The following is a 26,861-nucleotide window of genomic DNA, read 5'->3' as shown; positions in this document are numbered from 1 at the left end:
GATTTTGCTTTGCCTAACTTTCTTTTGGTTTTAAAATTTTCCTTTCTAGAACAATTTCACATTTTATGAAACTAACTTTTACATATCAGAAAATCATTCCTTCGTAAATATGATATCGTTTGGAGAAACTTACATAAGCTATTATCGTCCCCGTCCGTTCCTCCCTAAATATGTTTTTGCGTTCATTGTGGCCAGCGGTTAACAGCTCCACGGTTGAAAACAAAATGGCGGAAGACATGGACGAAAATTTGGAAGAAAACAGAAGTGTTTCCTCTTCAAATAATGGCCAAATAACATTTAATCAAGTTAGACTCGTTGGCATTGAATACCCTGGTTATATCAAGGATGAGACACGCATGCTTGAAACACTAGGAGGCGAAGACACTGTCGCAAGAACCTTCTCTAGTCCAGCAAGGAGATTGGAACTTTCTTTTCGGCCGGGGGACCCATACTGCCATGCAGTGTGCGCTGATCGATACCCCACAGCGAACTTGCTTCTTCGAGTAAAGCAACGAAAGAAGAAAAGGCGAGAAGGGAGTGACGAACCACCAGAAGTGAAATATGAACAGGAAATATTGGGGATAGTAGGGAACACATACAAGTAAGTTTATGTAAGATAGCTAGGCAAGGCAAGCAGTTTCTAAACTTTTTTCATTTAAACTATTTAAATCCATTTTTATTACAACGTTTTTTAAACAAGTCATTTATTTTGATTAGAATACATGCATGAGTTCCAGTCTCATCAAAACTAAACTTTTCCAACTGATGATAAGTTATACACAGACTGATTGGGTCTGTATTTATAAGTTTAGACAAAAAGGCATTTATTTTTCAAATACTGCAGTTGATGTTTACATGTCTCTTTCAGATTTGAAGTGATGGCAGATTTTCAATATCTTGTTCCTGACATGCCAGACTTCTTGGCAGAAGTGAAGGATGCTGATGCGCTAAATCAAGATATTCCTCTTCATTTGCCTCCTCCCGTGTTTGCACGGTTTGACTGTCCAACAAATTACAACTACCGCCCTGATCCGCAGACAGGAAAAGGAAGTACAGACAAGGGAGGTGATCTGGATGGAGACAGGTGCAAACAGCCTCTTTACAATAGATATTAAGGCAAAAACCAGCTAACCTTTTATTTATTTTATTCATTCACTTATTGAATCACCACAGAAAGTAACAAAATATACAAAACAACAATAACAACAACAACAACGGACTCAAGATGAGTACAAAGGAAAGGGATTAGGGTTTAGCACAGGGCAGTAACAGGCTAGGACAGAATCTCAATTATTGGCAACTGTATCCTAAACCTTGCAACTTTTTCTAAAATTTATCTGGGAACAATTTGCTGTGGCATGTCAATGTTCATAGAATTTCTTGTTTCCATGACAATCATTTTTTGACAGGCAGGTTTTTCTTTTTGCTTTTCAGACTAGATGGCATTAGAACAAGACATAGACGCCTTGCTAATGCAGTAGGCGCCCATTTTAGGATGCCTGAAGTCCCTTCTGTACCAAACCCCAAAGCAACAGAAATAGCAAACAGAGTCAAAGATGGTCTAGTGGAGGTGGTACAAAAACTTTTTATTAACAGGCCAATTTGGTCACGGAGCGCACTGCAGTCTCATGTTCATACTTCAGTAGAGAGACTAAAGCAGTTGCTAGCAAGCGTTTCATATTACTGGCTTAATGGTCCTTGGAGAACACTTTGGACAAGGATTGGCTATGATCCTCGGAAAGATCCCAGTGCAAAAATGTAAGTTTCAGGTTGTCTCAAAACATGTCCTATTGAAATCATCTCAGGTTTTGGCTGACTCACAGTTTGGTAAAATAAAAATTCCATGTTGAACACCCTGGAAAAAAAGCTTGTAAATAAATCCTTTTGTTATAATAGACAGTTTGGTAGCGCTGTTACAACTCTGTTGCCTTGTGGACTTAATATCCCATCATAGTGCACTAAAAGTCCCTGAAGTTTCATTTTATCAGTGTTACATGTTCATCTTTAGACAACTTTTTCTGTTTATTTCAAAATGACCATTTTTAATCATTTCGTTAACTCCAGACACCCTAATGTAGGTTTCACAGTGGAGAAAGAGGAACAAAAGTTACCTTTTTACATCTCGATAGACAACAACCATTCTCCTTGGAGAGTGGAAAAAGACACTCAATAGTCTAAATTAACAACTGAAGGTATTTATTTGTAACAGATATCAGATGTTGGACTGTCGAGTTGGCACTCGAAGGGAAAGTAAGGACCTTCCAATCAAAGCCAAAAAAGACACAAGCATTTACACTCTCCCCAACTTAGTCAAGAAAACCTCTTCCCAAGGCATGCTGGTAAAGGAAGCTGTTGTAATTGGCAGTGATGAAAAGCCAGACAATAAACAGAGCCAAGAACAAGATTTGCCGTACGTGTTTACTCCAAATAAAATGCCAACACAGAAACAGTTGTTTTACCAGCTGTGTGATCTGCATGATCCAGAGATTCAGAGACTTGTCAGCATTAATGACGGACAGGTATGTTCAGCTAGTGATTTTAGTGTAGCGACAAGGCTAGGATTTCAGTTTAAACGGTGCTATGTTTCCGTTAAGGGACTCTGTTGTGGCCGGGCTGTTTAGCGTGAACACAACGGAGTACTGCACAGAATACCCAGCATGAAGTGACAAGAAAGATCACCACCCCTCTTGACAGGATGTTACTCCATCACAGGGTGTCCAGCATGAAGTAGCAAGAAATGCCGCACTCCTTCCTAGACCGGATGATATACGTTCTGTCACAAATGTTGAAATGGCCATCCTTCTTTGTCTCTCACGCCTTCAATGTTGATTTTTTGTAAAGTTAAAGAAAAGTTATATGAACGCAATATTGCGGGAAGCGGGGGGGGGGGGGGGGAGACCGTGTTTATGCGGTGTGTCACTTAGTGTGGTGACTGAGTGTGTTCTGAACAGCCTTCTATGACGTGTTTATGAATAAATAATAAGTAAATAAAGTATCTTTATTCATTCAATAAAGTACATATTGAAAGCAACAGAGTAAAATATAAGAACACAGTAATGGTAAAAGCAAGCATAATCAAGCGTAATACTAAATAGAAACAGAAAGAATGAATTATACTTCAAGCTTATACTTAAAGATTAGAGCGGTTGTTATTTGAGTGTCGTAAACCCAAAACCAAAGAAATTGCTCTGGCCAATCACAACAGACGCAAAGAGCGCAATGAACCAATCAGATTTCGCTACAAATACATGTAACCGGCGCCAAGCGCGGGAAAACGTGTGCACGATTGGGTTTGGTTTTCCTTCTCATTGGTTAAAAATGGCGCGAGTTTTGCCGACCAATCAAAGGACGTAGTAAAACAAAACCAAAGCAAACGCGAATTACTTTCAATACTCAATAGAAAACGGCTCTAATATATTAATAAAACTACTCTTAAACCGCACGGCATTGATAATAGGTAAAACACAGCTTCTTTATCTTAGTCTCTCAGAGCAGGTGAGCTCATCTTCTCTTCAGGGATGAGATTATACAGTGGGCGGCAAGCATTATTTTTGATCTTATAGAATAGCTTTTTGTCCTGCCTTTCTAGTATATCCTAGATACAAAGCAGTTTAGAGCTTTATCTTGTTCTCTTTCGGCTAGGAGGATGAGTGTCATGAGCGAGATGGGTGGTGTTTACCAGGAACAAATGACAAGATCAGAGAAATCATTTATCAACGGACCTTAGATTTAGCAGAGAGACTAAAACAACAGTCAGGGGAGGGGGTGGAGCAGCCGTTGCCCCAGTTATCAGTCGCAGGGGATCAGTGGGACGGTCATGAAGAGGTTCAAAAGTACTTGGAAATGTTGGAACAAGACGACGACATTGAAGCGTATGATATATTTGATGACTTTACAGAGGATGATTAAGTGTTAACAAGCTTACCCTAACCCGAAAGATTGGCTGTTGTATCCGTTTGTAGAATATGAGTTTTGGTCGCAGTTTCATTAGCAACATGTGAAAGCAAAGGATACTACACAGTGTCCAAAAGGTTACACCCCGTCGTAAACTTTTATTTAATTTAGTTGCTTGCGGAGAAATACCGAGGTCCTTTCCCCTTGAAAAAAAAGAAAGAAAAGAATAAAAAGAACATTTACTTGAGAGATTCGAAATCACGTTTACGGCAAACGTGAGGAGTGACCACGTGACCATGTTTATCCTACATTTGCCGCTCGCTGTTTTCAGTTTCTCAGTAAAATTGAGTAGTTTTGCGCTAGCATCAAAGGTCAGAATTATTTTGCGCTATTCTCATCTGTGTACTAATTGTTTTAAAGAAAACATAAACGCGAATCTCACGTTTGCCCTAAACGCATTTCAAAATCTCTCTAATATTGAATCGGTTTTCGGACAACTCGTTCTTGTCCCTAGAGTCGTCCCCACGGGTTTTTAATTGTTTAACTTCTAACCAAGATAAATCGTAGGCACTGGGTCCAGTGGAAGAGAAGGTCACGTGATAGCTATTGTGGCGGCGTAAGAGTAAATGGTTAGCGGTCTCATCCTTGCAGCCAGTACCTGCAAAGGCCTGGGGACAAGGATTGGGTTAGCCTGACCTGATTCGTGGAGTTGTGATTGTTAATTTGTAAGCTGTACGTTTTACAGTTTTCTCGTGCAAGGCTTAAATTGTATCTTGGAAGAAAGATTGCTTCGTTTCTCTGTCTTCTTCTCCGTATCGCTTTTGTTTGAAAAGCGAATGTACAAAACGTCTTCTAAAGCATCGAAAAAGCATAAAATTAAAATGAAAACGATGTATACTTTTTAGATGATTATCCAAAGTTCTTATGCGGCAAACCACACTACGCGAAACTTAACCATTACCTCGTTAAAATTATCTTTACGATCATGGCAGCGCAGCTGATAAGAAACTCAATTGTCATTTGCATAGCTGCAGATGTTTCACCGAACTAGAAGTATTGATGATTTTCTTCAATATTGTTCTGTTCTTTACCGGATCCAGCAACAAAAGGATTTTACTAATACCCTGAATATGTTTTAAAGCGTGCATGTGGGCAAACAAGGCCATCTAACTTAACTTTGTGCTTTCAAATCAAACGAATGAATAGTGATGCCATTTTGTTTCTGTTCTGTCACTTCTGATTCCGTTTTCGTGCAGTCGGGCGTATTTTAATAAGATTTATTGCCTTGTGTCGCAATTTTTCTATAAAAATGTTTATTCATCATAATACATGTTCTTTATTCAAGGTACTTCATAGTCAAGACAGTCAACGAAGTTAATTCAAATATCACATTCATATAACTTTTCAGTTTTTCCCTTTCTATATTAATGAAATGTGATCTCTGTTTCCTTTTTACAACCCATATTTTGACAATCTCTTTGAATACATTCGAAGTAGACGCATTTAAATACAATAACCGAGATAATCTTAACACCAAAGAGGAAATATCTTTGTAAATTTAATAGCTTTGACCTGAGCGGACGGTCGTGTTATAGTTTCATTATTCATCCGCGCGACTTCATATCGCGTTTATTAGGGCGGTTATTTCGTCAAAGGAAGCTTGATATCCGCCTATAGAATATTTAGGGTTCCCTAATTCTAAACAACACACTGAGCAATTAGATTCGCGGTGAAACTGAGGCGAAAGACTTTTTTTCATCCGGTCTTGTGTTTCAAGCGAACTTGTGTGAAACGCAAATGAACTGCTTTACGGTCGCTGCAGGTTGCGTGTTTGTTTTGGTAACAACAATCTGAGCTTTTCTGTGTACCTTGCACGGCCGGTAAGTACGTATCGCGAATTTATTTCTTTTAGTCTCTTTTTTATCCTAGTTAATGGCACAGTTTTTTGAAAATTCTTTTTTATGCATAACTCTCTATGGCGAGAACTTCTCATGGTACACAAAGTTGTGTATGTCTTAAAACTCAGCACGACACCTTTTCCCGCAAATTTTTAAACCTTGAAATGGAGTGAGGGATTAGTTCATAGTATATTTTAAGTGCAACTGTGCGACATGCAGTTGTTTTCTTTGCGTGTTCAATATTTCAGATTATACTAAACAGGAAGAAAAGGAGAAAAGAGCAGACCTCAATAATTCACTGAAAAGAAATTTAAATAAATATGCGATGGTACAATCTTTCAAGAACACCGGCGATTTTTAATGCATAAAGATCATGCTTTTATCCTTACGACTTTTCTTTTTAATCACGCCAGTATATTTTAACTTTTTTATTTCAACTCTGAAATGAAAATGCAAATGATAAGAATCACTTTAGGCTTTTCCTATGTCTGTTAACATTTCGGATATAAAAAAGGGGGAAGATACGAGGACTGTCTCCCGGTATATCGCTTGTATATCTTGAACGCGCAAAGATAAACAGAGAGTTTTTTCAGGGTACATCTTACAAAGAAAAGCGTTTTCATGCGATTGTAATTGAGAACTTGTTTATGTTTTGCTTTTCACCTGTTCGAATCTGCATTTTAATCGCAGTTCAAAGATCAACAAATTCGTCATGAACGTAATGTTGTTGCACAATGGCTGTCAAAGGCGAAAATGAAAAGCAATTATTACTGAATCCCAGTTGGAATTCCAAGCCCCAAAAAACGACAATAACAGAAACAACAAATAAAAGGGAGGCCACAACTTTGTCATCCCTTTCTACTACGTATGCGAAACTACCGTGTAAACCCGTTTTCAAAATAATTAAATTGCTGCAATTTAACACTAAGCGTGACTAAAAATATACGGTATATAAATGTTATAAAATGAGAAATGTTCCAACCATTAGCCTCGATTACATAATTTGCGCGGAAGTCGGTTACTTTTTGCAGTATTTTAGGGCGGGAAGGTGCCTCACATATGTTCTGCGCATCTCGAAATGGTCCCATGAACTCTGTCTACTAATTCAAAGATATTTTGCGCGGTTTATGAAAGATCTTAGTAAGTGACATTGACATCTAAATAGAAAATTGGTGGTAACCACGCATTTTCCAGAGATAATTAAGCTTCAATTTAGAAGAAAAAAATTCCATAAATTGTTTTGTATTTTAAAGCTTCTTTAAAATTATTATTGTAACAGTTTTATTATCTCTGAAAAAATGCGTGGTTACTCCCAGTTTTCTTTTTGAATTTCAAAATCCCTCGCTAAGATCTGCTTTTCCCGCACTGCTCAAAAAAAAAAATCTTTATTGGGAGGCACCGAACTTAGCATATAGATTCCATTCGGCCGACTGATAACGAACATATTAAGTGGTAAGACTGAACATGAAGGCGTACGGCTAGCGACTGATGTTCTTATCACGTTTTGGCGTCCTCTGTGCGTTATCAGAGTACAGACGCACGGCGAAATGCAATCTATTTGTTTTAAACCTAGTGTGATATCAGTTATCCCGTACAAAATTAAAATGTTTTCAAAACTTGTCATAGTGATGATTTGCGCGGAGATTGGGACGGCAAATTTGGTTTTTATTACGCGGTCATTTCTGATCTAAAACAAGAGCGCGCGCCTATTGGCTGATGTAAGACTTTTAGCAAGGTTTTGTGATTGGCCACATTATGGTAAATTTCAACCTCATTCTCAGGGTCCGCTCTCTTAAGTCCCTCGAGGTAGAAAGAGAGCGGGCCCTGCAGGGGAACGAGTTTGGAGAACTTTCTGCGGTTATTCTCGTAATTCGTGCGTCCGTGTTCTTGCAAACAAATCAAATCTAGACAAATCAAAACGTAAATCTTACTCTACGATCACCTGACCGATCATCGATAGGGGTCACTTGAAAGTAATGCAATCATTTACGTGTGGATACCAAAACCTGAATGCAAACACATAGATCTGGACCAAAAGCTTGCATTTTGAAAAATCTCTGTTTTCCATTACAAACGATCGATAAAACATACGTGTAGACGGGGCTTTAGCAGTTTAGTCCAGTTTATTTCAGTGCAGGCTTACCATCCTTTGTTCTGTGTTAGTCGACCGTGTTTTGATGTGGCGGTTATCAAATCATCCTTTCTTTGTTCTAAAGATACGGATTCTTAGGGCCTTTTAAACACAATGAAAAGTGTCAAAATGATGTACTTTTTAGTTCTGTGTTTTTCGTTGTTGTTTTTTGTTTGTTTGTTTGTTTGTTTGAGGCTTGTGAGCGCAGTTTTGTTACCTTGAAACTTGATTCTTTCCTCAGATTCGACTCAGACACAGCTTCGCATACGTGGTCATCATGTTAATATTTCCCCCACCATTTTAAAACCTTTTTTAATCAGTTTAAAAAACCTTAAACATCGCCCTTAAAGAGTCTAGTCCACACAAACGGTTGGAGGTAAGCCTTGGTTTCAAGATTTTCAAACTCGTGAAACAAACTAGGGTCATTTTACCGCCTCAGTGCATGTATGCATCATGATTGCGCTGATATGATCGACAGGTTAGTAAACGTCGTGGACAAGTAAAATAAACTGGACATTCAGGCGCCCTCGCAATTCAGATCAAATTGTAATTGATATAGACTCCGCACAGTCTGTTCTGTAGCGCGCGTTGGGTCCGAGCGAGCGACGAAGCTTTTCAAAATTTGCATAATTTTACCGCCACTTTGCAAGCGTGATCTGAAGAAAAAAGAACGACTGCTCGCAATCTATTATTGATAAATTTTGACTTTTATGCGAACGAAAAAAACTTGACGAGGTGAGTTAAAGAAAATGAAACCAGCAAAAAATTCAAACTCATTCTCATCAATGGACTAATTTTTTTCAAGAAAGTATAAACGTGAATCTCACGTTTGCCGTAAACGTGGTGCCTAATCTCTTAGGAACTGCGCCTAGCGCCGAGTCCGCAGTGCACGTGAGTTCACATGCGGCAAGACGGAGCGGATGGCCGAAAGGCGTGTTTCAAAAACCCTATGGAAACACGGATAATTTTTCATGGGTTGCTAGTTTATAAAGAAAACCGTGGATCTGTGGAATTTATAGAAAACACTCGTAAGAGTTTGCAATTATGCAAACTCGACACAACAGCGGAAGAACGAGTCGTCGTGCTTACACAAAGATATCTCGTTCACACAAACTTTAATTTGATTGAGTGTTTCTGTAATTCTTTGGCCACCGACACAATTTTCCTCTACTACTTAATCTGCCGCCAAAAGATTATATGTTTAGTGACTAGCTGAGACTTGGGCTCAATTCTGATAATATTCGTCACTTTTTTCATGACTTATTACTTGAAATCACTGAGTTCCCTTACTAAAATGTCTGAATATAAATGCTTACTGTGTCCGGTTTTCCATAAACTATATTTACGTAACCCGAGAAATCTAGAAATTACGACTGAACAATGAATCACTGGGATGTCTATTGTAACATTGCTTTGAGTCTTAAAAAAAATCAGTGAAGGTCATTGTTTTATCTTTATTTATTTTCGCCGCTGAGATGGAGAGAAGATATATGACTGCAATTTAAACTTGCGATTTAAGGCGTTAATTACATCTTTAGAATCATCCTATTTTGCAAACTGACCTAATAGTGCCCTCTAAATGTAACTTTAACAACGCTTTGAATTTTTCTTAAGGAAAACATCATTGCTTTATATTGTATCTAGCCACTGTTTTATATCAAAGTAACATTCACTCTATTTTTTCCGCCAATTCATTGAATTGAATGATCAATTTTAAATCATATGTTTGATTTCCGATTGCATGAATTGGGCAGCTCCTTGAAAATGAGCAAAGTAAACACAGAAATGACACATCTATTCACTATTCGAAAGCTTTTGTTCAGATTAACACCTTCTAATCTTTTAAAAGAAATCATTTGGCCCTCCACGTATACGACACAAGTCGCTTCGCATCAATAGTTTGTCGACGTAATGCGTTTGAGTAACGCATTCAGGCGAAACGCTTTCAAACAAATGGCTTCGAAGCTTATTATCGCATAAAAATGGATTGATTGAAATTCGAAATAACAGCCAAAGAGAGGAGCACAGCATGAAATATATTAGTTTTAACAGCCGCTATAGATCGCTTCAGTGAGGCAGTGTGAAAGTCACGGATGGAAATCACAGCATAAGTGTAAGGCCAAAGGTAACTGAACTTCAACGTATATATCATTCATGATGTACAGGATTAGGAAGTAACGAGATTTTAAAGTGAATAGTCCATAGCAAAAGGTACCGACAAGCGCTCGTTTGTTTGTCAAACATATTCCCTAAGAACGAGCATCTTAGATGAATTTCAATTAATTGTATAGAGGTGGCATGTCGATATAGCAATCGAGACAACTCGAACAAATTAGAATTTCAAATCCCTTCAGTGATCTCCTGTTTTTTAACATAATACCCCAATTGGACGTTACTTGGAATCCTGTCGGCAGCGACTTGATTAAAACTAGCGATAAATTAATGTAAGAAATAGCTAGGAAAACACCATGATAACTCTTTAAGTACTGAAGCCATATGTTCGCACACCATGACTCTAGATCCTCTATGCCGTATATTTGCTTGTGGGTAATTTATAATTCGTGTGCTTCGAGATTGCACTTGGACGGTGTCAAACTCTTTAATTGCTGTTTCAGAAACTTTATAATTGCTTTCATGCGGTTTTGTATCTTAAGTAATGACAACTCGAACGAAGAACCTTACAGCGAGTGTTCTCCCAAAGAGCATCCATTATTTGTTTGCTTTGCTATTGTCATTTTTCTGCGTACTACTTTGCAAATTCAATGAGCATATGCTTTCATCAATACTTCTGTTATTTTGTTCCAAATTCGATGTATTAGTGTTAATGCCAGTCTTTGCATTACTTGTACACATTTATTGAATTCAAGCTGGTCACTTTAGGGTAAGAGAGAAGTAGATTCTTTCATGAAAGTTTTTGACGTAATTAAAACCATAGATACAAGATGCTACGCAGTCGTTTACATGAATTTTTTAATATGTTTCGTTTCGCGATCATCGTTTACAGTTCCAGATCGTACAAAGACGAAAATGTTTGAGTATGATCTCGGTAATATCATACTCAAAGTTTTAAATAATGCATCATAAATCAAACTTAACAAGCACATCAAGAACATTGTTGAATCAAAGTACGGGTAATGAGATTTCTTTGAATTTGAGTATTTACGTAAAGACTATTTGCGTTTGTTTCACCAGATGCAATATCTACAGCGTTTGAGTAACTATCGCTGTGATCCAACATATGATTAGGAATATTTTTTATAAAGAAAAATCATGTAACTTCATCTTCATGTGGGCTTGAAATTCGTCTTAATTTGTTTAAAATTGCTTCTGACGTTTCCGAACAATTCTGGATAATTATCACTTAACATTTCTCTCTGCGGGATGCCAAATGGTGTTAGTCTCACAGAGTGAAACAATTGATAATGTGTTGGAAGGAAAATTTGAATAACTAAATTTTGCACAGAATTTATTGTGTGATGAAATTTAATCATGTTGCGCAGCTCAAAGGAGTGGAGCTTGATTAGTTAAAATCGACTAATCAACGAGGATAAGTGGCCAAACTAACTAAAAAATTGCAGTCACGAAATGTACAGTATTCAATGGGTAAGACACCCTTAACAGGGATTTTGATGGTATTTCGTCAAAATTATTATGAAACTGTGAATATGTACCCCTCCTGATATAATATCAAAAGTAAGAGTTCAAGCCGATCTAGCGAATTCTTGAAGTAAGAGCAAAAGTTAATGAGCTTTCAGCGAATTTTACACGGCACTAATCGGGAGGATTTGAAAACGTTGGCCCTTTTTTAAGTTCACTTCAATTCACTTCTAGAGTAAGTTTAAACAACACTGGAATATTAATTTTAGGTTGGCATTCTTGGTAAAAATGTGACTTTTGGCAATCAAAGAGTCACTGAAACAGCTGGAATGCATTTATTTAGGATTTATTTGAATCACCAACAAAATAATTGCAAAGAACACGTACACCACAGCAGTGTAGCCGATTTCTGTGGCCACGTGCAAGAAATTAATATAAAATATAAAAACTCAACTTTATAAAAGTACTATGCATAAAAGAAGAAGAAGGTCGTAATATTGTGTTTGGGCTCCCAGTACTATTTCAATTCCATTGATTACAATTAAAAATGTATAAACCATGATTACTATAAGCAAAAATAATAAGAATTTTTCAAAATTGAATTAATGAATTATAGCAGCCATCTTCGTTTCTTTTTACTTATGATCACGTACAATCTTTTGACACTTGTACTGACAGTTCAGTATTATTTCATTTACCAACACCAAACCTTTAAGTATGCTTCAAAGTTTGGAGAGTATGTAGACTGATCATGCGAGGATTTTTTCCGCGGTTTGTATTCAGTTGTATTAAAAAGAAGACTGCGAAACTTGATTTTTATTATTATGAAAGGTGTTGTTTTTATTGTTATGCAATTGTTTCATACGAAGATTACAAAACCAGCTCGTGAGAGTGTAGAAGTAAGATTATTCTCAGAACTAGTGTGATTAAAGTTACGAAATTACATCATGATGGATATGAAACCGTTTAACGTATATTAGCTGCTACCAATTATCAATCATGATAAACACAGAGTAATTATCAACTTCAGAGATAATCCAATCACTTAAATAACGATAATCTTAATCTTATTTAATTTTATTTCGATCTATCTGCTCAGTTATTTTCGAGTTTCTTCCGGCACTATGAAAAAGCAAAAAGGTCGATTTGTTTAAATCAATAGAAATTTAACCTAGCCACGGACAATTATCTACGGTTTTGTGAAAAAATTGCTTAGTCCTATTGCTTTGAATGATTAATAACTGCTTCAATCGTTTATCTTGATCATGAATTATTTCTTTCAGCCATGAATAAGTTGGTATAGCACTAGAAAAAGAATTTAGGGCAGACTCGTTCGACAAGAAATTAAGCAAATCAGTTATTGAGGACTGCCTATTTTAGAGTGTCCATTTGTAGACCTCCAACAAAGAGGTTTTCAATGTTTAATACTTGTTAATACTGTTGTGCACCTAAGGGACAATTCTTTTGAATATTGGCTGATCATCGATAAACCTGAAGTGTAGCCGCTTTGTTTTCGTCGTGAAATTATGGAATTCGAGTGCACGCGAAAACAATAAACGAGTTTACGTGAATGTGTCAAGCAAATTTTCATTTGAATGTTTTTCTTTTTTCTTAGAAAAGTGGTGTTTTCCAAAAGGTTTTTTCTAAAACATTTCACATTTTACTTTCGAAACAAAATATTTTTTCGTAATCGTACAAATAAACCAGGTTTATTAGTACTAATAACCAAGAATTTATTTCACGACACGACTGTGTTCTGTTTCAGTAGCTTTAAAAAAATATTATGTTTTTTTTAATACCTTTAAATTTAATTACGCTACTGAAAGTCAAACAACTTCTTCGATTTATTCATAGCAGTTGCTTGCAGTCAGAATTGTTATGATTTATGTTTAAGCCCTGATTGGTTGGGAAATATGATTAAATTAAGAACTGCGAAAGTTTTAAACTTTCTACATTTTATTTGAACTCCATTCTAGCTTTTTCCCGGCTGAATAAATTTATTTGCATGCAAATTGTTTAATGCAGTTACTTACAACCAGCATTTGCTACAGAACTTAGCGACAATTCGAAAGACAACTTTTTTCATTATTATACATATATTTTTTTGCAGATGTCATGTTTTAACAACAATATATATAATTAAAGTTTTTGTTCAAACGCGTTTCTACAAGAGTAATGCATCTTTTAGATCTGCGGCTGAAAAGGCATGAAAAGAAAGGCAATCAATTATCAGGAATGAATTACCAAATATTTTAATCGAGTTTCTTTGGTGTTTTTGATCGACCATCATTTTCTTGAAGCTATTTCCAGGTCTCTTTCTTATGCAAATATTAATAGAGTTATCAAGACAATAGACATTGGATGCGTTAGGCATTTGTTCATTGTTCGATCAAAACCTTTTACATACTTTTTTAGTTTATGACTTCATTGCGGATGCAAAGGTTTCTGCCGAAGATAAGTTCATCACAGGAGTCCACAACACTCCATATTTGACCGGCTCATATTGGAAAAGAAGCCTTCACTTTACCTAGGTATGCAATATTTGGTATTGTTTTATTCGAAGCACGGTTTGTTTTGCAGGAATGTGTTCTAAATGTCAGTACCAAATCTAACTTAGCAATTGTTGTTTTACTCAAGTGCTTGAAACGCGTCGAAGCTTTTCCCGCAATCAGACCAAAACTGTCGTTTGAGGCAACATGTGTGTCATGCGTCGCCTCATTTCATCCGGCCTACAGTACGTAATGTTATTAGTGCCATAAGTTTCTCATACCTCTAAACGGCTGCCATTAATATTTGATTCATTTCGGCACCATATTGTTATCCAACACAAAATTTATGGTCTGTAACATTGCAGTAAGTTTCAAAGTCATTCTGTTAGCAGTTAAAGGCTCGTCCGAGTTAATTTCCTTTCACCAGTAACAATGAACAAGAGATAAGATTTTAAGATTCGATTAATCCTTATACATTCCTTGCCATGTTATTGTTGCTTATTACGTTATACGCACATTTTAGTTGTCAACTGTTTGGATATAATACGGAAATGTTTTGAGGAACTAATATTTATAGCAACACTCAGAAATGTTGCAAAAGTTGAACATATTTATGCTTTTTTTTTTCAAATACTTAATATTCGTTCCGGTGAAAATATGTCTGGTGAATGATTATCTTTGATTAAAAAGCGGGATTTACAGTTATTGATTTTCCCTTAAGGGAAATGTCATAATCGTCGGGTTTGAGTGACACATAAATTCCGCTCGGTTGAATGCCGCAATAGACTGGCGTTCGTTTACTTTGAGATGTGTAACATACTACCAATCACCAGATTGTAACTTTAAGTAAAGTATGTCACGTGTTATTGTGCATAACTCCACCTAGCCAAACATTTCGAAATTACTCGCAAAAAGTGTACTAACATGTTGCGGAGTTGTACCAATATTTACCAATTATTCATCGCATTGAGGTGGATAATTGTTTTAGTACATGCCAAACCAGTCGATAGCCAGCCCTAATTTGTCATTTATTTCTGCCAATTTAGTGAAAGAAGTCGCGCGAAATTCAGAACAATACTGTGAGATGAACAGTAAATACTAGTATCCAGAGATTTAGTAGCCAATCAGAGCTCAGAAAAAACACTGTCGACTGGTTTGCGGTACTATACTATTTTGTACTTGACAAATCGTGATTCGCTGACAGTTTTCTTTGTTCCATACTCTTGACAGTGGAACCACTCGCCTGCGGCTCGTGGTTCCACTTGACTTTTTAACGTTTTATGACGACATTTCATGGTCTTTAAGATTGTAGACCATAGAAAACTGCCGTCGGTCGTCACGCGGAATTGGCTTTATTTTCAGTTCAGAAAGCGCGCGCGTTACATCTGACGTCATATTTATTTGTCTGTGTTCTTATAGACAATAACAAGGAGCCAATCAGCGCGCAGGAATTTTGACAGTTATTTGGCAGTTATTTTTACAGACATACAAACAAACAAACAGTTTGCTACTGCGCTCCCGTCTCCCGACAAGTTACATGTTACCCTATGCTTTTCTTGTTACTCATGATAAAAGTTTATGTTTGGTGATCAATCTCCTTTTCGCCTGTTTTGGATTGTATATGGAATTTTTTCTTTTTTCTTTTTTTTTTTTTTAGTTTGTTGTTTCTAATTTGACTCGCCCTGCATGCGGGCTGGTCAAGGTGTAGCACATCTCGTAGATATACGAAAATATCTCTTAGTTAATTCATACTTATAATTCCGTGATGCACTCAACCCATTTTTTTTCAGTTTCTTCATGTTGTTCTTGAGTCAGGAATTCATGGAGCCATGCGTAGCTCTATTAGTGCGATCCTCGTGTTGGGGTCTTTAGTAGACATTCTTTCCTGGCACCTACATCAGAGGGTACCGGATATGACTCCAAATATAGTACCCGGTCAGCGGCACTTACCTCCGATGAAACGGCGCTTCAACAATGTGGATGTGAGGTGTGTTAGTAAGATGATGTATATAGCCAAATAATGAAATAAATAAATAAATAACTAAATAAAATTTTCATTCATGCATTGCTGCCGCTGTGGCCGGTAAATTCAACTATTCTTTACCGCTAATTGGGGGCCTGTTTCTCATGTCCCGTTGACCTACCGGGCTCGAATTTTATGTGTGCAAGGTTCCTTAACTGAAATTCATTCATTATTCCTTAAGGTTTAAGATTTAAGTCTAGAATTCTTACAATTTCATCGAATAAACTGAGTAAGCTAAGACGTAAACTTGACACCAATCGATAAAAAATGGGTTTGAAAAAAAAATCTGACTCTTAATTTCTGGGCCGAAAAGTTATTGCGAATTTCAAGATACGGGCCCGTGCAGGAATGGTATTGAAGTCTCGGAAGTTCGATTGGAGCTGCCCTGTATGCATGTCCGGGCTAAACAAAATATATTGTTGCCCTGGGAACCTTTGGAGTAGCCTTATGGTGCGTTTGATTGACCCTATTCCGAATATACCTACAATAATTATATAAGAAATCTCTCATAAGAGGTTTCTGGAGTTACTGGAGTACAAAATCGCTCTTAAATTATCATTTGTCAGCAAATTGTTTACAGAAATGGCTTCCCAAATTTACTTAAAAGAGAAATCTAACAGCTGTTCCGCTAATTCTTATTCCGGAACACGGTCAACCGAACGCAACTTTAATGTCGTCTTCCTTTTCAATGCAAAACAGCAAAATAATTTTTGTCATAGGCTATTTCATAGGCTATAGGCGCAAGTCCATAACCTGCTCATTTCCGTATTAAAAGGCACTCCAGACAATTCTAAAGACTGACATATACCGAACTTTGAATTATACGGACTACGGACGCAATCAGAGGCCCCATTTTTTCGCCCGAAAGCTGTTCAAACAATTCGGCCAGCATCGTGAAGAGAAAATTGGGGCCAGCTGAGAAGGAATCCCATTACAGTACATATAAATAACAGAAAGAAATGTTTTAATCCCGGTGAACAAATTATAGATGTATTTTCAGTAACTGACAAAGGCATACTCGAAAAGAGAAAACCAAATTTTTGAAAAGTTCCTTAACTACACGCTAGCTAATAATGGGTCATTTGTACAACTATTAGCTGAACGGCCCAGAATTTACCAGACTCGATAAGAACTCATTTTTTCAACTTCTCTCTCTTTTTTTATCAATTATTGGTAATTTTTGTTGAAAACTTGGCCCGTACATTGCATAAAATTAGTAAAATTTTACAATTTAGCTTTTAAAATCAATCAAAACTGCATTTTTGTTTTGTGCGTGCACAGAAAATAGTTTACACTTTCGAGAGACAGCTCTTTCTAGAGCTCGCACAACAAGCTGCCAAAAAATGTGATCAGTATGCTGTTCGTTTGCAATCTGAATTGAGACACACAATGATTCAGCCTGATCAAAATCAAGTTTATGTAGCTAAGAGGTTCCGAGGTTCGATCGGGGGTTCGATAAGATTGTTTGGAAACAAAGACAGCCGAAAACACGTTCGGAAAATGAAGGTTTCCAGTGTATTTGCACTGAGAATGGACTGGCATGACTTCCAGCGTCTAGTCTTCGTTGTTTGTTACTTAATCTGTTTCATGTCATCATTAAACTAATATTTAATTTACAGTTTTCATTTTGGGCAGGAAAGAGCCACCCACAATTGACCTACCCAAGCCAACTTGAAACCTTATTCATTGGAGTTATGTTTCTGCTTCCTCGAGTTAGACTCAAGAAATACTCGACGAGAAATCCTTGAAATCATTGCAGAAATCACGACTCTGCCTACACTCTTCTTTTACACTTCATAGGAGAAATTCCTGGGGTGTAACGCGCGGTAAACTGTTTGTTTTTAAACTGGCAATGGCTCAAGTTTATTGAAGAACGTTTGATCGTGCTTCGGCAGGATTTCGCTGGGGTTGCAAGGTCACACGTTGTTTATTTTAACGCTGAGTTTAATTTTTAAACTTTTAAAGCCAGTGATATCTGTTAGTTAGAAAGCAAAAAAGCCGCGGCGACGGGAGTGAAAGGAAAAACATTTTTTTAGTCGGAACTATTCACTCACATTTAGTATTTTCTGACTCATTTGTAGTTGTTGTTTTCTGGATGGAAAATCCAAGAACGGAAATCAAGGTCAGAGCCAATATCACGAGACACTACACAACTTGATGCGTTACGAAACTCACTTCAGAGAAGGTAAGCCAAAATATAATCTAACTTAAAATGTACATGATTTACAGTAAACTTATTTGAATTTAGCTAAAAAGCCGTTGCCCAGCGATAAACCCAAATGACGTCAATCTAACTCGGCCACATTATTGCACCGTGGCGCAGGCATAATTTTGCTTCAAGTCTTCAGCTTTGGCACCATTTGTTGGTAGGTTTATACATATGTATACAGCGTCAATTTTCTTTGACTGTAGTTCTAGCTAGCAGAGACATTTGGACTGACCGATATCACCCAATGATATCTAGTTGAACATTTTTTGGGGCCAACAAGGACAACAACAAATTGAATTTTGTTTTTGATGTGTGGTAGCAGTTCGCCCGGCGGCATATGATTATGATATCACTCTCAGACTCTTGGTGACAAGCTCTTGGTGACAAGAAGCTTAACTTTTTTAGTCTGGGAATGTGAAAAATTGAACCAAAATAGTAACAGCTTTTATTAGACATTATTTCCAACGGCAAGAAACATTGTTTACGTTTGTTGTGTCCTAAACTTGCTTTGCGGAAAAGCCGAAAATTTTTGTCTTAAAATTGTTTCCGTTTGTGGATACTCTGGTCTGTATACATGACATGACGTTTGAAGAAGTGGCGTTATGATGAAATAGCGTCATTGAAATAACGTCATAAGGTGGTCCGTAATTTCAAAACGTAAAAACAAATGCTGATCGGACAACTAAAAAGTGTAATTTTATCGCCCGATATTTCGGTTAGATTAAAATTAACTTTCTTCAGGGGCTGCAAAAAGTTAAGTAAAAATTGAAATCAACGGTTACAATATTTAAAATGATAGCAATGAAAAGATGAAATATGATTAGTTCACAAACATAGAAAGCAGAAACGTGTACAAAAGCCATTATAAATAAAATATTGCAATCGGTTTTTTCCATTTTTACTTAGCTTTTTGCAGCCCTGAAGAAGGTTAGTTTTTCTGATTGGGCAACAAAGTTACCATTTTTAGCTGTCAGATCAGCTGCATTGCATTTCGTTTTACGTTTTATTCAATATTGCTGATCCTGATCTACACAAAGATCCGGCTTCCGATCTTGCTGCTGTTTGTCCAAGTAGTCCTTCCTTTATTCAAGAGTAACGTAATTTCAAATACTAGCACGTGCATGCGCCGAACATCTCACGAGACAGACACGTGGGTATCTTCAGTAATTTTTTTTCCTCCAAGACAAACACCAGCTCGCTAAAGTTGAGAGCCAAATCTGGCTCTGGTAATTCGATTTCCGTTTAGGAGGAACAAATCTTCCACCAGCTTTACAATTCAAGGGAGACCTCGGATACTTGATCGATCAAGCTCGTTTAAGATAAATCTGAATGACTCCACGTGATCGAATGTCTGTCCCTAGTCACGGTCTGCGCATGTGTAATGCTGCTTGGCCTCATCTCATAAGGCGTAATGTGTTGTTTTAAGCTATGTAGAATTCTCACAGGAAAATGACTTTGAAGTACGGATGCGTTGACTACTAAAAAAAATAATAAATAATTAAAAATAAAGGAAATGTGTTGTGTTTCATTCAAATATCGTCAACTTGCAACATCATCGGAACAACTTTACTGAATTACATTGTGCTCTCACATCGCGAGACTTAATACACCAATTCAAAGTTGGGGCAAACGATAGTAATTATAATCTGGCGGCCTCGACAAGATACGAGAAGAAAAGCGGCGCCAGGATGGCACTGGCAGAGAAGTTAGGTTTCCATATCATCCTCATTGGTTAATTGCTCTCGTACTCGGAGCTTTCGTTTTATCGATAAAAATCTGTAATAAATATGACGCTTACGTTCTATTCCTTTACAGTTTTATCGAGTTCGTTAACTTTATTTGAGTTCAATATCTGGCAAACATCTATCGCTGTAATTGTTTAAAAGGAAAAATTGAATATTAAAATTGTTCTGTATCTCACTCGCTTCTTTGTAGAGGCCGATCTGTGTATAGATTGTTTTGTCTGTATATTCCCATTATTCTAATGCCTAAGGGTACAAACAAAATTCAATAACACGGACGCGACTTCCTTGCCAGCCGAATCTATGATGATAAATGCTTCATAAAGCCAGAAAGTAGTCTAATTGTAGGAAAATAAAGAATTTCTCTGCCCAAAATGAGAATTCCTTACGAAACTCAGGAAAACATATCTTACAGCATACCGGCTGGACAATGTATAAATATACTTTTATGTCATCGCAATTAACGATACCTAAAAATTACCATTCTATTATATTTTTCTTTCAGGTTTTGGCATCAATAGTCTGACGTCAGGTTTTCAATTACTCTCTCAACTTGTCATACAAGGGTCAAAAACAGTTCTTCAAGGATCCAAGCTAGTTTCACGTCTTCACTTCGAAAACGTGCTCTTAAAAGTAATGCTTATATTTCTCATCCATTTGCTGATCAAAAAGAACTATACCTTGGAGTTGCAATTATTAGCAACGGCTATTTTACACTTGGAGATTTCCAGCGCGACTGCTTCGCCGACGCCTTCGCTATCAAGTGCAGCGGGTAGCTTACATAGAGATACGCCATCAATTGCAAGTTTTCAATCAAGTATCACGAATGAATACCTCGCTAGAACGCTAAACGCAAGTGTTACAGAGTCACAAGGAACTAAGACTTCTTCACAAACAACAAATTTTGAAATAAACATGCCTGTCACCAACACAAAGCTAGCGCATCTACAAGGTAAGATAAAACATTTGTTGTTGTGATGGTTTTATCATTTGCGGCGCGCCGTCTAATTTTCATCATGGCATGCATAATAGATCGGGTCCATCGCTATTTTCATCGCCACAAAACTGAACTGGCAAGCGATTTAAGCCGTTTAGTAGGGAAAATCATTCATTTTTTCTGGTTAGATCATCACTCTTCAGTTAAAATGGAACAAACGTACCCTGGGGCGTCATCTCTTGTTTGCAGCTAATAATAAATGTTTTTATCAGTGATGACTGTTTTGGATTGAAAACTGGATGTAAAGAAAATATGGCCGAAACAACTTTCGTCACTCAAACGCATCTAAAAACTACATCCATTTTATTAAAATATATTAAAAAGTAATTAACGTCGAGTTGAATGTCCAAAGTTTCAGTGATCAGTTCAATGAAAAACTTAATAGTGAGGTTAACATTATCAGAAAAAAATATAGATATGCTAATTTATCAAAAACTTCGAGTCCTAGCGGCATCCGTTATTGTCCTCTAGGAGCACTAAGCATACGCGGAAAATGTCAACGCTTAAATTTCCGTTGATGAAATTTCCCATTACAAACGCGGAATGGTTTGGTGATAGGAAATGAGCAGGAGAACAATTCCCTCATGTTATCAATTTCCCTGAGGGGGAGATGACGTAAAGCGATGTTATAAACATAAGTTAGAGTAGAGCCAGTTTGAAAACGCTGTCGATCTTATTAATACACGGAGGACGGAATCCTAGTCTAACCTGACCGCGGCGAAATAAGATGGCCTGGGAATTAGACAAAAGTGAACCCCACCACACACATGTGATCACGTGACCCCCAAGTTATCGTCATTAACAACATTTTCCGCTACAAGCTTGAAATTTATTTCGAAGCAATCTTCTAATATCAAAGCACAGCGTCAATTTTGTCAATACAATATAATGTAATGGGCTTCTATCGAGAACAACGGAAATGAGTGAAAATATTTATTCACTTTTCCTTGCCCGTGTCATCTAAAACCATAATGTGAAGCTGAATATTACTCTATTGAAAGAAGCCACTGTATCAACTGAAGGTAAATTCTCTTGAATGCTATTCCCAGTTTATCTGACTTTAGCTTCGTGAAGGGAAGAATTATCTTTAGCTTCAGCAAATTCAAAACACTCGATAAAATTTCCTGCCGTAGGGTAAACAGTGGGTGCTTACCATTTACGCAAACCATGCACCCGGATATAAATTTTCGGCATAAATCCGAAATGATTTAGTTTGTCTTAACAGAAGATGGATAACATGCAAAATGTATGAACACCAGCTGTAAATCCCAAAAGGAGTAATAAAAATGCATCACTTCGACCAGAAGCCCATAATTTCAGAAGTACTCCAAATGGAATGATGCGTACCATTTGATTTTCTAACTGGAATTTCCGGGTTTTCCATGTAGATGATAAGCACCCAGTGCCTCCGAGATTTCTTTCTTTAGTATGGATACATTTGCTTATTTTAACACAAAGTATCCAAGTTATCCAAGTTCAGATTTGAAAGAGGAGCCTGGACCCCACTAGCCATTCCCAAGATTTGACACAAGCATGAGCTGATAACAAAAAATACTTAAAATCTGCAAGACCACAGCGACAAACCGATGAGTGGTGCCGGATCACTTGTAGACTTGGATCAGGAAATTATTTCAAATGCAAAATATAGACGACAGACTGATCCTAACGGCAAAGGTGACAAAAAATAAAATGGTCGAGAACAACTGACATTTGCCATCTCCGCCATTAGGATTGGTCTGCCGTCTTAATTTTGCAGCTGGTCAAAAGCCTGGTAAACAGTGCAAGGACTCGCTTGCCACTCACTCGACACGCCCAGTCTGTTTTCTCTTAGGATTGCCTAACAGCGATCTGAATCAGTATCGAATCAGTAAAAGTGTCCTATTTTCGCGTTACTGTGCTCCAAAATTTGGAGTTGAAACTCTTGGAAGTTTAGAGGGTGCGTTATTGCGCGCCATTTCTTTTCTTTCTTTCTTTAACCCATTTCTTTAATTTCCCTTTGCAGGTATCTGCGATGAAGAATGGATTCACGATGGAAGTCTTTGTTACAGAATAGTAAAAGATGCAAAAGTGTTCAATCATGCTGAAAGATTTTGTACTATCCATTCAGCGCATCTGATATCGATAGCAAGCAAAGAAGAGAATGATTTAATTTTCAATTGGGTTCAGACTTTTATTGGCCAACCTGGAAAGGTTCGAGTATGGCTTGGAATGGAAAGACTTTCATCTGATTCCAGGCTCCGCTGGGTTGATAATAAACCGCTTAATTATGAGAACTGGGCACCAGGAGAGCCAGATCAGACAGGCGCATGCGTGCAAATGATTCACAAAGGATGGTGGGAAGACACGTCATGCACACAAAAACTACCTTACATCTGTAAAAAAGGTAAGTTTGATCTGGAAAACTTTCAGGGAAACGCTCAAACGTAGGGTTATTACAATAAAGGCACAAGGAGTTTAAATTCCAAGATTGTTGTTTAACCAATAAAATGGCCAATATAATCAAATAATGTAACTGTGATAGACAGAATCTCGAGATGCAAAAGTGAAAATCTAGAACTTTGGCTCCCACAGATGTTTAAAGATATTTGATTGCCCAGCTGAACGTCTTTTGAAAAATTTCAAAAGATGTTCAAAAATTTGTCAAGTGGACTCTCAACCTCGTATGCAGAGTCCTCAGGCTCTTTGGGCAGCGGTTTGTTGCCTGGAGAGACTCTGGAAAAATCGAAAATTTTAATTATTTTGATTGGCTGCCCCGTAACGGCTCTGCCTTTCACCTACATTGTTTTAAGACCTTTTAAGGCAGAAATCCTGCGGTAAAAAAAATCCATTACACCAGAGTCTCTCCTGCGACCAATCGCTGGCCAAAGAGCCTGGTTACGCGATTGTTGGCCGCCGAATGGCATCCATCAGTGTTAGTTCTGTTAATCAGTTGTTATGAAAATCAAATATAGCTTATTAATTTGAAAGATAAATCTTTGATTTGAGTGTGCTATGGAGCAATTTCTAGAGCAGCTGTACTGTAGCCTCTGTTTGAAAAACTAAGATGTTTTTAAACTATTTTAGTGTTGATTTGCGTTCTGAAGTGCTTGTTTACAATTTCAGAAGATGTTGACTTTAAGTGGTAAAACTGTAATCCTCGTCAAATCCCTTGGGAAGGTTGCCACCTTTTTTTATCTTGCCTTCACTTCCCTCCCCTCCCCCTGTTTCATTGTTGGGTTCCAAAGATGAATTATGCATTATTTTCCGTCTCACAAAGGCGAAAAATAAGCCGGCAACTTATAATAATCGCTAGACCGTCAAATAGAGACTTGTTTAAACGGGGTCTCATGGTCTTACCTTCACCAGAGAAATTGAAGCTTCAAAGCTGAATCGAAGCCAATCGTAGACAGCATAATCCTGGTTGAACAACAGAACCCAACGCTAAAACTTGGCATTTTCCACGTTTTTAATCGGTCCAGTTTATTAAAAGTTAACTTTTTTTCTTTTTTCTGTACAGACAGTATAGCCAGTTTACCCTACTCTAGAGCCACCGAGCTCGGAATATTGATTGGGATACCGATGGCCTGCTCTGTCATCATGTTAACGGTAGTCGCTGTTTTATTCGCTAAAAGCGTCCTCGATTCGCAGGGAACTTATTACGCATATGGAAAAACTCGCAACAAGGACAAAGTCCATTCTTGCCTTGTTCGACTGACTGCAACCATTGCACATGTTGGTGGTGTTGGGTATGTGAATCAAGGCGGTGATTTTAACCGAACGAGTATTAGATCGAATACGTCAGAACATTCTCTACCTGATGCCCAGTCTTCTGAACATTCTCGGCCGGATTCAATCGTAGAAACCCCGGAGATTACCATCACGCCCGGCACTCCAGAATCAGATAGGAGACTGGATGTGGCTAAAGTATTTGCTTCTTCGAGCACAAGTATTGAACAAGACCGGTTTCAATCTGCTACAAGTCTCGAAACACTGGTTTCTAAAAAATACATCAAGCCTAAAACTCGTAAATTACGATCCTTGAGGAAAGCTGATGCTGTAGTGACGCCCGCTGGGGCTGCCGGGAAATATATAAAGAAAGAGGAACGATTGGAATATTGCGAAACTTGACAAGTATTATTTAGATCTTCGGGCATTTGGCGTAGGCGTTTGTAAACATAATTAGATAACGTGAATACCTAATGGCATGAAATTTTTGCGGTGTTATGTACTGCAATTTTTTAGGAAGAGCTTTTTCCATTATAATAAATGCAAAATATTTTCTTCAAAAGCTAACTAAAATATGTAAACCACTACATAAATAGATCGGTTTTCAATTGAGTGCCGAAAGAAATTTCGAGTTTGCTTTCGTTTTCCTTTACGCCCTAAGATTGGTTAACAAAACTCGCGCCACTTCCCAACCAATGAGAAGCAAAACTAGACCCAATCGTGACTTCATTGGACGCGTTTTCCCGCGCTTAGCGCCGGCTGCGTGCATTTACTTCGAATTCTGATTGGTTCATTGTGTCGTTTGAGTCTGTTGTGATTGGCCTGAGTCATTGCTTTGGCGTTGGTTTTACGACCCTCAAATGAAAGCCGCTCTTTCACATACAATTCAGGCGACAAAAACACTTTCATATCAAAAAAAACTTTAACTGTTTAAAAATTAAAAGAAAACTCCAGAAACATTTTCACCGCAGATACAATACGCCACGCAAAGTTTTTTTTTTAATTTTTGTCCTAAAAAGTTTCAGGCAAGTTGCAAAACCTTAAACATAAAAGGAGGTTTTTGCAAGCCTTTTGGAGAGAGAAGTCCAATATCAAAGGTTTTGCACCATCCTCGTTTGGAAGGGGAGGCAAGAAACAACTAAACTGTTTAGAGCCGATAAACTGATATTCAAGCCATCGCCTACGAGACACGTCTTTTCGGCTCTTTTTTGACACGCTTTATCACAAAAAGACGGAAAAGATTCTGCTTTTAAACCAACGAAAACTTCTCATGGAATTCTAAATGAGATTTTGGTATAAAAACTTACTATAATGAATTATTTACTTCAGTAATTCGCTGTTATAACGGCTTGCAATCAGAGTGAATAGATTTTTAAAGTTGGCGTAGTAATTTATTTAACTGTCGGTTTAGGATTTCTCAAAATCGGCCGTAATAGCTAATAGTTAGTTACATTGATGAAAAACGCAGAAGTTATTTAAACACAGAATTTGTTCAAAAAATTCAAATGGTTGGAGTGTTCTCTCTGACGGAGAAAATATGGAAATAATCAGATGTCAAGTTTGTAGGTGTAATGCATCAGTAATTTCTATCAGTGCCTTCAAATGCCCTGGGATGGATCAATGCCGACCTCGGAGAAGGGCAATGACGAAAAATACCCCACTAATGCCCCCCCCCCCCCCCCCCGGGGGAGAACGGGGTCACTGCTGGAATTAACTGATGCATAAAGTACTCGATTTTGCTCGATATCTTTTTCAGAGCCAATGACCAGCGGTCCTTGCCTGCTGGCCCATGCCTCATATGTTTCACTCAACTGTTGGTTGTCCTAGTGACCGTCTGCTGACCAATGATCCCGCAGACAGTTGTCATTAGGTTGGCAGCTAAGAGCAACCGCGGGCCTCAAAAGTGATGTTTTTGGCATAAAATAATGACATTCTGAAGTATTTATTTTTCTGCTTTAAACATAACAAATTTGTAAATTATTAGAAAACACACCACAAATAAACTATCATAGCGTTGTCATTGATGTGTTGGATGTTTCTACTTGTCGAAATTAGAGGAAAAACGCCTTGGGATGTCAAGGTTGAGCAGGAAAATTCCGTTTTCCTTTATCAAGTCTTTGTAAGAGCAATTTTTCCCGTACCCGTTTTTAGACTTTCAGACCAAAAAGGTTAAACT

At 37.6% G+C, this 26,861-nt stretch overlaps 2 protein-coding genes across 5 annotated transcripts; both read left to right on the top strand.

The window, feature by feature from the left end:
* Positions 1-205: 205 nt before the first annotated feature.
* On the top strand, positions 206-4,035 carry LOC146483958 (general transcription factor 3C polypeptide 5-like). The gene is made up of 5 exons (XM_085105289.1): positions 206-601; positions 869-1,084; positions 1,435-1,758; positions 2,210-2,519; positions 3,643-4,035. Exons 1-5 carry the CDS (start codon positions 225-227, stop codon positions 3,907-3,909), a joined length of 1,494 nt encoding a protein of 497 aa, XP_084961415.1. The 5' UTR covers positions 206-224; the 3' UTR covers positions 3,910-4,035.
* Positions 4,036-4,182: 147 nt separating this feature from the next.
* Positions 4,183-26,705, top strand: LOC146483957 (uncharacterized). Of its 4 annotated transcripts, XM_085105286.1 has the most exons (7): positions 9,790-10,048; positions 13,936-14,051; positions 15,800-15,996; positions 18,114-18,217; positions 20,489-20,935; positions 22,983-23,363; positions 24,477-26,705. In XM_085105286.1, the coding sequence occupies exons 3-7, from the start codon at positions 15,839-15,841 to the stop codon at positions 25,085-25,087; spliced, it is 1,701 nt and encodes a 566-aa protein (XP_084961412.1). In that variant the 5' UTR covers positions 9,790-10,048; positions 13,936-14,051; positions 15,800-15,838; the 3' UTR covers positions 25,088-26,705. The 4 variants fall into 4 exon arrangements, with proteins under 4 accessions (XP_084961413.1, XP_084961412.1, XP_084961411.1 ...); XM_085105287.1 differs by lacking the exons at positions 9,790-10,048; positions 13,936-14,051 and adding an exon at positions 4,183-5,774; XM_085105285.1 differs by lacking the exon at positions 13,936-14,051.
* Positions 26,706-26,861: the final 156 nt, after the last annotated feature.

The sequence above is a fragment of the Pavona decussata genome, unplaced genomic scaffold, assembly GCF_977016875.1.
Source record: "Pavona decussata unplaced genomic scaffold, jaPavDecu1.1 SCAFFOLD_37, whole genome shotgun sequence".
NCBI lineage: Eukaryota > Metazoa > Cnidaria > Anthozoa > Scleractinia > Agariciidae > Pavona > Pavona decussata.
The sequence above is the reverse complement of the archived record's forward strand: the minus strand, read 5'-3'. Positions and strand labels throughout refer to the sequence as shown.

Bases quoted from the DNA above. Each gene is read 5' to 3' on its own strand.
- LOC146483957 (XM_085105287.1), top strand. From the start codon at position 15,839: ATGCGTAGCTCTATTAGTGCGATCCTCGTGTTGGGGTCTTTAGTAGAC. The intron at 18,218-20,488 runs GTAAGCCAAAAT...TTTTTCTTTCAG, and splicing joins CGAAACTCACTTCAGAGAAG to GTTTTGGCATCAATAGTCTG. The intron at 23,364-24,476 runs GTAAGTTTGATC...TTTTCTGTACAG, and splicing joins ACCTTACATCTGTAAAAAAG to ACAGTATAGCCAGTTTACCC.
- LOC146483958 (XM_085105289.1), top strand. From the start codon at position 225: ATGGCGGAAGACATGGACGAAAATTTGGAAGAAAACAGAAGTGTTTCC. The intron at 602-868 runs GTAAGTTTATGT...TGTCTCTTTCAG, and splicing joins ATAGTAGGGAACACATACAA to ATTTGAAGTGATGGCAGATT. The intron at 1,759-2,209 runs GTAAGTTTCAGG...TATTTGTAACAG, and splicing joins AAAGATCCCAGTGCAAAAAT to ATATCAGATGTTGGACTGTC.